The sequence below is a fragment of the Oncorhynchus clarkii genome, chromosome 5 (genome assembly GCF_045791955.1).
Source record: "Oncorhynchus clarkii lewisi isolate Uvic-CL-2024 chromosome 5, UVic_Ocla_1.0, whole genome shotgun sequence".
In the NCBI taxonomy this organism is placed as follows: Eukaryota; Metazoa; Chordata; class Actinopteri; order Salmoniformes; family Salmonidae; genus Oncorhynchus; species Oncorhynchus clarkii.
Window position 1 is genome coordinate 71932195 of NC_092151.1, and position 11607 is coordinate 71943801.

The 11607-nt window shown below is 47.7% G+C and overlaps 1 protein-coding gene across 1 annotated transcript in view; it reads right to left on the bottom strand.

Moving 5' to 3' along the window:
• Positions 1–11248, bottom strand: part of LOC139409749 (cadherin-24-like) — a 24530-nt gene extending 13282 nt beyond the window's left edge. Inside the window, exons 1-3 of the mRNA XM_071155135.1 lie at positions 11009–11248; positions 169–463; positions 1–46 (exon numbers count right to left, since the gene is read on the bottom strand). The exon at positions 1–46 is cut by the window's left edge and continues 74 nt beyond it. Of these exons, the coding sequence (XP_071011236.1) occupies positions 1–46; positions 169–463; positions 11009–11248 (581 nt within the window). The remainder of the gene's footprint in view (positions 47–168; positions 464–11008) is intronic.
• Between the last annotated feature and the right edge of the window lie 359 nt (positions 11249–11607).

Genomic DNA, 11607 nt, shown 5'->3' on the forward strand with positions numbered 1-11607 from the left:
GTAGGGTCGTCTGCATCCGTGGCTGTCACCTGGATTATGGATGTACCTGTTAGTGAGAGATGGAGTGGTGAGACTACAGGAATGAGAAATAAGCCCTTGAGATAGCCTGACCAGACTGTAATGTAAACCACAGATCAGGACCGGAGACCTGTCAGTCACATGTAGTACCTATATTGGCCATCTCGGGCACAGTGGCGGTGTAGGGCTCATTCTGGAAGACAGGTGGGTTGTCGTTGATATCCTGAACTCTGATGATGAACGTGGACGAGGGTTCGAGGGCGCGGCCTGTCTGGCGGTTGGTTGCTGTAGCAATCAGGCGGTACTGGTCCTTGTCCTCTCGGTCCAGGGACTTGGTGACGTGGATGTTTCCTGTGTTCCCGTCGATGACAAACACAGACCCCACCCCCTCTCCTTCTAATATGTACTTAGTACGCCCATCGCCCCTGTCCATGTCTGTGTGCAGCTGGAGGAGATGGGTATGGACAGAAAATAAAGTCACAACAGTAATCTATGCATTCTGCTTTGAGCCTTGCTTAATGAGCGACTTTTGTTCTCTCTGCTCTATTCTCTAAAACGCCAGGGTTTATAGTTTAAACTGATGCTTTTGATATATTGTGTCCGAGCCACCACTGACACAGACAATGCATCCCTCATCAGCGCCATTTTTCATCAACCTAAACAAAAACATGTGATTGTGAAATGAGCGATTGAATCAAGCTCAAGATGTGGTATTCAGTGAGTGAGAATTGAATGGCACCAGGTGTGAAAGGGACAGAGGGGAGCTGAATGAGTACTGATGCGTACCGCTAATTAACTCATTGGACCAAGCAGGCCACTGTGGGATTGTTAGGGGGTGAAAGTACATGACTGTAGACAGTGGCCCCAAATGTCCTGCTCACACATGCAGAACACTGACAGCCCAATGTGTCCATCTGCATGTGTCGCTCTTTCTGTCTTCTGTTCTGTTATGTTCTGTCCATCTGTCTGTTTCCTTTCCCTCTCTGGATCCATCTGTTTGCTTGTCTCTGTATCTCCCCTTAACTTTGTTTTTCTATCACCCTCTCTCTCTGGGAACGTGCCTCTCTCTCTGACAGTCCATCTGCCCATCTGTTTCTCTCTCTCTCTCTGGGAACGTGCCTCTCTCTCTGACAGTCCATCTGCCCATCTGTTTCTCTCTCTCTCTGGGAACGTGCCTCTCTCTCTGACAGTCCATCTGCCCATCTGTTTCTCTCTCTCTCTCTGGTAACATGCCTCTCTCTCTGACAGTCCATCTGCCCATCTGTTTCTCTCTCTCTCTCTGGGAACGTGCCTCTCTCTCTGACAGTCCATCTGCCCATCTGTTTCTCTCTCTCTCTCTGGGAACGTGCCTCTCTCTCTGACAGTCCATCTGCCCATATGTTTCTCTCTCTCTCTCTCTGGGAACGTGCCTCTCTCTCTGACAGTCCATCTGCCCATCTGTTTCTCTCTCTCTCTCTCTGGGAACGTGCCTCTCTCTCTGACAGTCCATCTGCCCATCTCTCAATCTCTGGGAACGTGCCTCTCTCTCTGACAGTCCATTTGCCCATCTGTTTCTCTCTCTCTCTCTCTGGGAACGTGCCTCTCTCTCTGACAGTCCATCTGCCCATCTGTTTCTCTCTCTCTCTCTGGGAACGTGCCTCTCTCTCTGACAGTCCATCTGCCCATATGTTTCTCTCTCTCTCTCTCTGGGAACGTGCCTTTCTCTCTGACAGTCCATCTGCCCATCTGTTTCTCTCTCTCTCTCTCTGGGAACGTGCCTCTCTCTCTGACAGTCCATCTGCCCATCTCTCAATCTCTGGGAACGTGCCTCTCTCTCTGACAGTCCATCTGCCCATCTGTTTCTCTCTATCTCTGGGAACGTGCCTCTCTCTCTGACAGTCCATCTGCCCATCTGTTTCTCTCTCTCTCTCTGGGAACGTGCCTCTCTCTCTGACAGTCCATCTGCCCATCTGTTTCTCTCTCTCTCTCTGGGAACGTGCCTCTCCCTCTGACAGTCCATCTGCCCATCTGTTTCTCTCTCTCTCTCTGGGAACGTGCCTCTCTCTCTGACAGTCCATCTGCCCATCTGTTTCTCTCTCTCTCTCTGGAAACGTGCCTCTCTCTCTGACAGTCCATCTGCCCATCTGTTTCTCTCTCTCTGGGAACGTGCCTCTCTCTCTGACAGTCCATCTGCCCATCTGTTTCTCTCTCTCTCTCTGGGAACGTGCCTCTCTCTCTGACAGTCCATCTGCCCATCTGTTTCTCTCTCTCTCTCTGGGAACGTGCCTCTCTCTCTGACAGTCCATCTGCCCATATGTTTCTCTCTCTCTCTGGGAACGTGCCTTTCTCTCTGACTGTCCATCTGCCCATCTGTTTCTCTCTCTCTGGGAACGTGCCTCTCTCTCTGACAGTCCATCTGCCCATCTGTTTCTCTCTCTCTCTCTGGGAACGTGCCTCTCTCTCTGACAGTCCATCTGCCCATCTGTTTCTCTCTCTCTCTCTGGAAACGTGCCTCTCTCTCTGACAGTCCATCTGCCCATATGTTTCTCTCTCTCTCTCTGGGAACGTGCCTCTCTCTCTGACAGTCCATCTGCCCATCTGTTTCTCTCTCTCTCTCTGGGAACGTGCCTCTCTCTCTGACAATCCATCTGCCCATCTGTTTCTCTCTCTCTCTCTGGGAACGTGCCTCTCTCTCTGACAGTCCATCTGCCCATCTGTTTCTCTCTCTCTCTCTGACAGTCCATCTGCCCATCTCTCAATCTCTGGGAACGTGCCTCTCTCTCTGACAGTCCATCTGCCCATCTGTTTCTCTCTCTCTCTCTGGGAACGTGCCTCTCTCTCTGACAGTCCATCTGCCCATCTGTTTCTCTCTCTCTCTCTGGGAACGTGCCTCTCTCTCTGACAGTCCATCTGCCCATCTGTTTCTCTCTCTCTCTCTGGAAACGTGCCTCTCTCTCTGACAGTCCATCTGCCCATCTGTTTCTCTCTCTCTGGGAACGTGCCTCTCTCTCTGACAGTCCATCTGCCCATCTGTTTCTCTCTCTCTCTCTGGGAACGTGCCTCTCTCTCTGACAGTCCATCTGCCCATCTGTTTCTCTCTCTCTCTCTGGGAACGTGCCTCTCTCTCTGACAGTCCATCTGCCCATCTGTTTCTCTCTCTCTCTCTGGGAACGTGCCTTTCTCTCTGACAGTCCATCTGCCCATCTGTTTCTCTCTCTCTGGGAATGTGCCTCTCTCTCTGACAGTCCATCTGCCCATCTGTTTCTCTCTCTCTCTCTGGGAACGTGCCTCTCTCTCTGACAGTCCATCTGCCCATCTGTTTCTCTCTCTCTCTCTGGAAACGTGCCTCTCTCTCTGACAGTCCATCTGCCCATCTCTCAATCTCTGGGAACGTGCCTCTCTCTCTGACAGTCCATCTGCCCATATGTTTCTCTCTCTCTCTCTGGGAACGTGCCTCTCTCTCTGACAGTCCATCTGCCCATCTGTTTCTCTCTCTCTCTCTGGGAACGTGCCTCTCTCTCTGACAATCCATCTGCCCATCTGTTTCTCTCTCTCTCTCTGGGAACGTGCCTCTCTCTCTGACAGTCCATCTGCCCATCTGTTTCTCTCTCTCTCTCTGACAGTCCATCTGCCCATCTCTCAATCTCTGGGAACGTGCCTCTCTCTCTGACAGTCCATCTGCCCATCTGTTTCTCTCTCTCTCTCTGGGAACGTGCCTCTCTCTCTGACAGTCCATCTGCCCATCTGTTTCTCTCTCTCTCTCTGGGAACGTGCCTCTCTCTCTGACAGTCCATCTGCCCATCTGTTTCTCTCTCTCTGGGAACGTGCCTCTCTCTCTGACAGTCCATCTGCCCATCTGTTTCTCTCTCTCTCTCTCTGGGAACGTGCCTCTCTCTCTGACAGTCCATCTGCCCATATGTTTCTCTCTCTCTCTGGGAACGTGCCTTTCTCTCTGACAGTCCATCTGCCCATCTGTTTCTCTCTCTCTGGGAACGTGCCTCTCTCTCTGACAGTCCATCTGCCCATCTGTTTCTCTCTCTCTCTCTGGGAACGTGCCTCTCTCTCTGACAGTCCATCTGCCCATCTGTTTCTCTCTCTCTCTCTGGAAACGTGCCTCTCTCTCTGACAGTCCATCTGCCCATCTCTCAATCTCTGGGAACGTGCCTCTCTCTCTGACAGTCCATCTGCCCATATGTTTCTCTCTCTCTCTCTGGGAACGTGCCTCTCTCTCTGACAGTCCATCTGCCCATCTGTTTCTCTCTCTCTCTCTGGGAACGTGCCTCTCTCTCTGACAATCCATCTGCCCATCTGTTTCTCTCTCTCTCTCTGGGAACGTGCCTCTCTCTCTGACAGTCCATCTGCCCATCTGTTTCTCTCTCTCTCTCTGACAGTCCATCTGCCCATCTCTCAATCTCTGGGAACATGCCTCTCTCTCTGACAGTCCATCTGCCCATCTGTTTCTCTCTCTCTCTCTCTGGGAACGTGCCTCTCTCTCTGACAGTCCATCTGCCCATCTGTTTCTCTCTCTCTCTCTGGGAACGTGCCTCTCTCTCTGACAGTCCATCTGCCCATCTGTTTCTCTCTCTCTCTCTGGGAACGTGCCTCTCTCTCTGACAGTCCATCTGCCCATCTGTTTCTCTCTCTCTCTCTGACAGTCCATCTGCCTATCTGTTTCTCTCTCTCTTTCTTCATCTGTATCTCTATCTGTCTCTGTTTACTTTGCAGTAAACAGTGCTTGCTTGTTCAGTATTTAATGGCAGTAGGGGGACATTTACAGGCAGCTGGTTGGGTAAAAGGCCAGACACACAGAAATAGAAAGCTACAAGGATTACTCAAGCCTTCATCACACAGGGCTTTCTGAACAGGAACCTCAACATCTCACTCCCCTTAAGGCACATCTGCACATGTTCATAATCTACTAGGTTTATTCATATCACATCATTTCCTCCGCTCTGCTGCGGACTCTCCGTAAAAGACCAACACAACCTCTATCTTAAACCACAACCCTTTATTTTAACAAAACTCAGCAAAAAAAAGAAACGTCCTCTCACTGTCAACTGCGTTTATTTTCAGCAAACTTAACGTGTAAATATTTGTATGAACATAACAAGATTCAACAACTGAGACATAAGCTAAACAAGTTTCACAGACATGTGACTAACAGAAATGGAATAATGTGTCCCTGAACAAAGGGGGGGTCAAAATCAACAGTAACAGTCAGTATCTGGTGAGGTCACCAGATGCATTAAGTACTGCAGTGCATCTCCTCCTCATGGACTGCACCAGATTTGCCAGTTCTTGCTGTGAGATGTTACCCCACTCTTCCACCAAGGCACCTACAAGTTCACAGACATTTCTGGGGGGAATGGTCCTAGCCTCACCCTCCGATCCAGGTCCCAGACGTGCTCAATGGGATTGAGATCCGGGCTCTTCGCTGGCCATGGCAGAACACTAACATTCCTGTCTTGCAGGAAATCACGCACAGAGCGAGCAGTATGGCTGGTGGCATTGTCATGTAGAAGGGTCATGTCAGGATGAGACCGCAGGAAGGGTACAACCTGAGGGAGGAGGATGTTTTCCCTGTAACGCACAGCGGTGAGATTGCAAGCTTAGTCCGATGATGATGTGACACACCGCCCCATTCCTTTGACAATAAACGCGAATCCGACCATCACCCAAGTTGAGACAAAACCAAGACTCGTCAGTGACGAGTGTTGTTCCACGTGGTCTGTCACTGCGAGGACGATCAGCTGTCCATCCTGTCTCCCTGTAGCGCAGTCTTAGGCATCTCACAGTATGGACATTGTAATTTATTGCCCTGGCCACATCTGCAGTCCTCATGCCTCCTTGCAACATGCCTAAGGCACGTTCATGCAGATGAGCAGGGACCCTGGGCATCTTTATTTTGGTGTTTTTATCAGAGTCAGTAGAAAGGCCTCTTTAGTGTCCTAAGTTTTCATAACTGTGACCTTAATTGCCTACCGTCTGTAATCTGTTAGAGTCTTAACGACCGTTCCACAGGTGCATGTTCATTCATTGTTTACGGTTCATTGAACAAGCATGTGTTTAAACCCTTTACAATGAAGATCTGTGAAGTTATTTGGATATTTACAAATTATCTTTGAAAGACAGGGTCCTGAAAAAGGGACCATTCTTTTTTTGCTGAGTTTATAATAAACAGAATGGGTTGTTTGATATTTACTGAGCAGTATACTGCAGGTTTTTACAGTAATATGGACACAGCTTTGTGGTCAAACTGTGGTTGTTATATTTATCACATGAGAATGAAATTCAAGACAAGCCACAGGCAAGGAACATTGTTCATGTTATTATGTCACATAAGCTTGGAGAGAGCAAGAGCAAAAGAGTATTATGGCCCCATAGGACTTAAATCACATAGATGTGCATTTCTTCTACACAAAAACACCAAAGGGATGCATGAACACATTGGTAAACATGTCAACTGTAATGCATAAACCACAGGTGTATACAGCCGTAGTACACAAGTGTCTCTGGGTGTGAGTGTGTGTGTGTGTGATGTGTGTGTTAGAGAGAGAGCAAGAAAAAGAGAGAAACAGTGTGTGTATATGTGTGTAGTTGAGCGTGCAGTTAGGGATTAAAGAAACACATGATAACACACAGTAAGAAATGCTAGATTAGGGGGTTTATTCTCTCCAACACCTTCTTCCTCCTTGAATCTGCTTTTATTTGTATCCCACGCACCACCACGAGAGACATCTTTGTCATTCTTCCATCTCACTCTCCTAAAAAACATCCCCCCACCCTCTCTCTCACCAACCCATACCCCCCTACTCTCAATCCAATTGCTAGCTCAGTCCTGCTGTGCATCAGTCGCCATGGCAAAATATTCCTCTGTGGGGTTGAAACTTATCCAATCCATAAAAACAAAAGAGTGGAGGGGAATTATTTTTTGAAATGATCTCTGATTGAACTCCCAGAGGGCTACTTGTCTTTCCCTATCCTGTTGTCACTCTCCCCACTCTCTTTAATTTAAATGTTCTGTATTCTGCTTGTTGATTTTCTCTTCCTGAAAATGTCTCATTCATTGCCATGATGGACTTTATCTTACCCCACTCAATGCTTACTATCTATGTTTGTGAGTCTGGGCGTTGATGTATGTTTGTTTCTTTGCGTTGTTTGTAACTTATTTTTTTAACTTATTTTGCACATAATGTTGCTGTTACCATCTCTTATGACCGAAAATAACTTATGGGCATCAGAACTGCGATTACTCACCACGGACTGGCAGAATCCTTTTTTTCCTTTAAAGAGCCTGATGAGCCTGACATGAATGATATACTGCTTTCCCAGGGACAGGCCTAGATCCCCGTTATTTGTGTGAAGAGGAGTTGGAGAAAAAGGGGCCAGAGGGCGGGCTGCCTTCTGAGAATTTGTTGGAGATCGAATAAACCTCCACTTCCTTCCATTCTGCTAGCAAACTTGCAATCTTTGGAAAATTAAATCGATGACCTACGATGAAGATTAAACTACCAACGGGACATTCAAAACTGTAATATCCACGGAGTCGTGGCTGAACGACGACATTATCAACATACAGCTGGCTGGTTATTTGCTGTTTCGGCAGGGTAGAACAGCGACATCTGGTAAGACAGGGGGCGGAAGACAATTCATTTTTGTAAATAACAGCTGGTGCATGATATCTAAAGATGTCTCAAGGTTATGCTCGCCTGAGGTAGAGTATCTCATGATAAGCTGTAGTCTACACTATCTACCTAGAGAGTTTTCATCTGTATTTTTCGAAGCTGTCTACATACCAACACAGACTGATGCTGGCACTAAGACCGCACTGAATGAGCTGTATTCCACCAAAAGCAAACAGGAAAACGCTCACCCAGACGCGGCTCTCATAGTAGCTGGGGACTTTAATAAAGGGAAACTTAAATCCGTCTTACCAAATTTCTATTAACACGTGCAACCAGAGGGAAAAACAACTCTGGACCACATTTACTCCACACACAGAAACGCATACAAAGCTCTCCCTCGCCCTCCATTTGGCAAATCTGATCATAATTCTATCCTCCTGATTCCTGCTTACAAGCAAAAATTAAAGCAGGAAGCACCAGTGACTCGATAAATAAAACAAGTGGTCAGATGAAGCAGATGCTAAGCTACAGGACTGTTTTGATTCCTCCGATGGCATTGAGGAGTACACCACATCAGTCATTGGCTTCATCAACAAGTGCATTGATGACGTCGTCCCCACAGTGACCCCAACCAGAAGCCATGGATTACCGGCAACATCCGCACTGAGCTAAAGGCTAGAGCTGCCGCTTTCAAGGAGCGGGGACTCTAACCTGGAAGCTTAAAAGAAATCCCACTATGCCCTCCGACAAACCATCAAACAGGCAAAGCGTCAATACAGGACAAAGATCGAATCGTACTACACCGGCTCTGACACTCGTCGGATGTGGTAGGGCTTGCAAACCATTACAGACCACAAAGGGAAGCACAGCCGAGAGCTGCCCAGTGACACGAGCCTACCAGACAAGCAGAACTACTTCTATGCTCGCTTCGAGGCAAATAACACTGACACATGCATGAGAGCACCAGCTGTTCCCGAAAGTCTGTGTGATATCGCTCTCTGCAGCAGATGTGAGTAAGACCTTTAAACAGGTCAACATTGGCTGCAGGGCCAGATGGATTACCAGGACGTGTGCTCCGGGCATGTGCTGACCAACTGGCATGTGTCTTCACTTACATTTTCAACCTCTCCCTGTCCAAGTCTGTAATACCAACATGTTTTAAGCAGACCACCATAGTCCCTTTTGCCCAAGAACACTAAGGTAACCTGCCTAAATAACTATCGACCTGTAGCACTCACACCTGTAGCCATGAAGGGCTTTGAAAGGCTGGTCATGGCTCACATCAACACCATTATCCCAGAAATCCTAGACCTACTCCAATTTGCATACCGCCCTAACAGATCCACAGATGATGCAATCTCTATTGCACTCCACACAGCCCTTTCCCACCTGGACAAAAGGAACATCTATGTGAGAATGCTGTTCATTGACTACAGCTCAGCGTTCAACACCATAGTGCCCTCAAAGCTCATCAATAAGCTATGGACCCTGGGACTAAACACCTCCCTCTGCAACTGGATCCTGGACTTCCTGACGGGCTGCCCCCAGGTGGTAAGGGTAAGGGTAGGTAACAACACATCCGCCACGCTGATCCTCAACACTAGGGGCCCCTCAGGGGTGCGTGCTCAGTCCCCTCCTGTACTCCCTGTTCACTCATGACTGCACAGCCAGGCCCGACTCCAACACCATCATTAAGTTTGCCGATGACACAACAGTGGTAGGCCTGATCACCGACAACAAGGAGACAGCCTATAGGGAGGTCGTCAGAGACCTGGCCATGTGATGCCAGGACAACAAGCACTCCCCCATTCTCATTGACAGGGCTGTAGTGGAGCAGGTTGAGAGCTTCAAGTTCCTTGGTGTCCACATCACCAACAAACTATCATGGTCCAAGCACACCAAGACAGTCATGAAGAGAGCCCGACAAAACCTATTCCCCCACAGGAGACTGAAAAGATTTGACACGGATCCTCAGATCCTCAAAAGTTTCTACAGATCCACCATCGAGAGCATGGTTGCATCACTGTCTGGTATGGCAACTGCTCGGCCTCTGACCGCAAGGCACTACAGAGGGTAGTGCGTACGGCCCAGTACATCACTGGGGCCAAGCTTCCTGTCATCCAGCACCTCTATACCAGGCGGTGTCAGAGGAAGTTCCTAAAAATGGTCAAAGACTCCAGCCACCCTAGTCATAGACTTTTCTCCGTGCTACCTCACAGTAAGCGGTACAGGAGCTCCAAGTCTAGGTCCAAGAGGTTTCTAAACAGCCTCTACCCCCAAGCCATAAGACTCCTGAACATCTAATCAAATGTGTACCCAGACTATTTGCATTGCCCCCTCTCTTTTACACCACTGCTACTCTATATTGTTATCATCTATGCATAGTCACTTTAATAACTCTACCTACATGTGCATATTACCTCAACTAACCGGTGCCCCCACACATTGACTCTGTACTGGTACCCCCCTGTGGATAGTCTCGCTATTGTTATTTTACTGCTGCTCTTTAATTACTTGTTACTTTTATTTCTTATTCTTACTCATATTTTTTTTCAACTGCATTGTTGGTTAAGAGTTAGTAAGTGAGCATTTCACTGTAAGGTCTACAGCTGTTGTATTTGGCGCATGTGACTAATACAATTTGATTTGATTGGATTTGATCATAAAAACTCTCTCAAAGCCCTAAAAAGCTGCACAAAAAACAACTCCTCCATATGTGAGATCCCTTATGACATCATAGCTATCTCAAGCCCAGAATCAGACTAGTGCACTAACTGCAACATTGGTCTCCACCGCTGGACTACCATCCCTTCCTGACTGTATCAATAAAAGGCAGAGAGGAAGATGGAACATTTACATGGCTGCTTCTACTGTGGCTGGCACAGTTCCGTGTTAGCGTTACAGCTAATAGAATTCACATACACACTAAAGCTGCCAGCAGCTGCATTAACAGTCCACCGCTTTGCCTGTGATGTGCTACAAGTAACCTCCAGGGCTCTAGATGGATCAGGTGCGAACTGGCTTAAAACGTATTCAATCATCTCATCATCAGACTGGTTGAACACTGACTTCCTGTCAGCTCTATGGTGTTCTTGGTGTGGTGCGACCAACCATATTTATTGACTAACCTTAGTGAACTACAGTATGTCTGACTAGTAGAGTACTGTATCATCAAGCTATTGTTCTAGGAATAACTTAACCAAAGCTACAATTATGACATTTGTATGAACCAAAGCTACAAGTATGACATTTGTATGAACCAAAGCTACAAGTATGACATTTTTATGAACCAAAGCTACAAGTATGAACACTTTTATAACACTTTAATTCACACTGTACTTTTAATGATATACAGTATATGAGCATTTGTTTTGATGAGGCCTTACCCGTCCGATGAGCACTGGTTCTGGTCCTCTGTACTCCTCAATCACAAAGAACTGGTTCCACTGCCAACTCCGCCTATGACGAGAGCGCGGCCGCTCCCAAGTTAGAGTTAGCCCCACCACCCCCGCCTGAGACACCAAGCCCCGGCTAGAGATGCTCTTTGGAAGAACTCTGGACTCTGGATGGAAGTCAGTCTGGAGTTTCAAATGATGGCTGGGGTCTCCATTGGGATCTGCCTCCATGGACTCTTGTGCCTCCAGTGACTGAGTGTGAACATTATCCACAGCTTCACTCTTGGATATAATTACATTCCAAGTGGTATGAAGGGTAAAGGCAGTTTGGGTTGATATCTGTACCAGTTCATCCAGGCCATTCTTTCCCTTTTCTGTTAATCCAGGAGCCAGTGGGATGTGGGTAGTCATAAGAACCTCAGCATTCTCACCATGATTCACCAGAGAGACAGTGTTTTCTCCAGCCCTGACATCTGTTAGGGCTTCCTCACTGTTCTGAACTGGAATTGGTAAACTAACAATTAGTGAGCTCTCACCTCTGTGCTCCTCCCACATACAAACCAAAACTAGAAGAAGCACCGTTGGGGTGG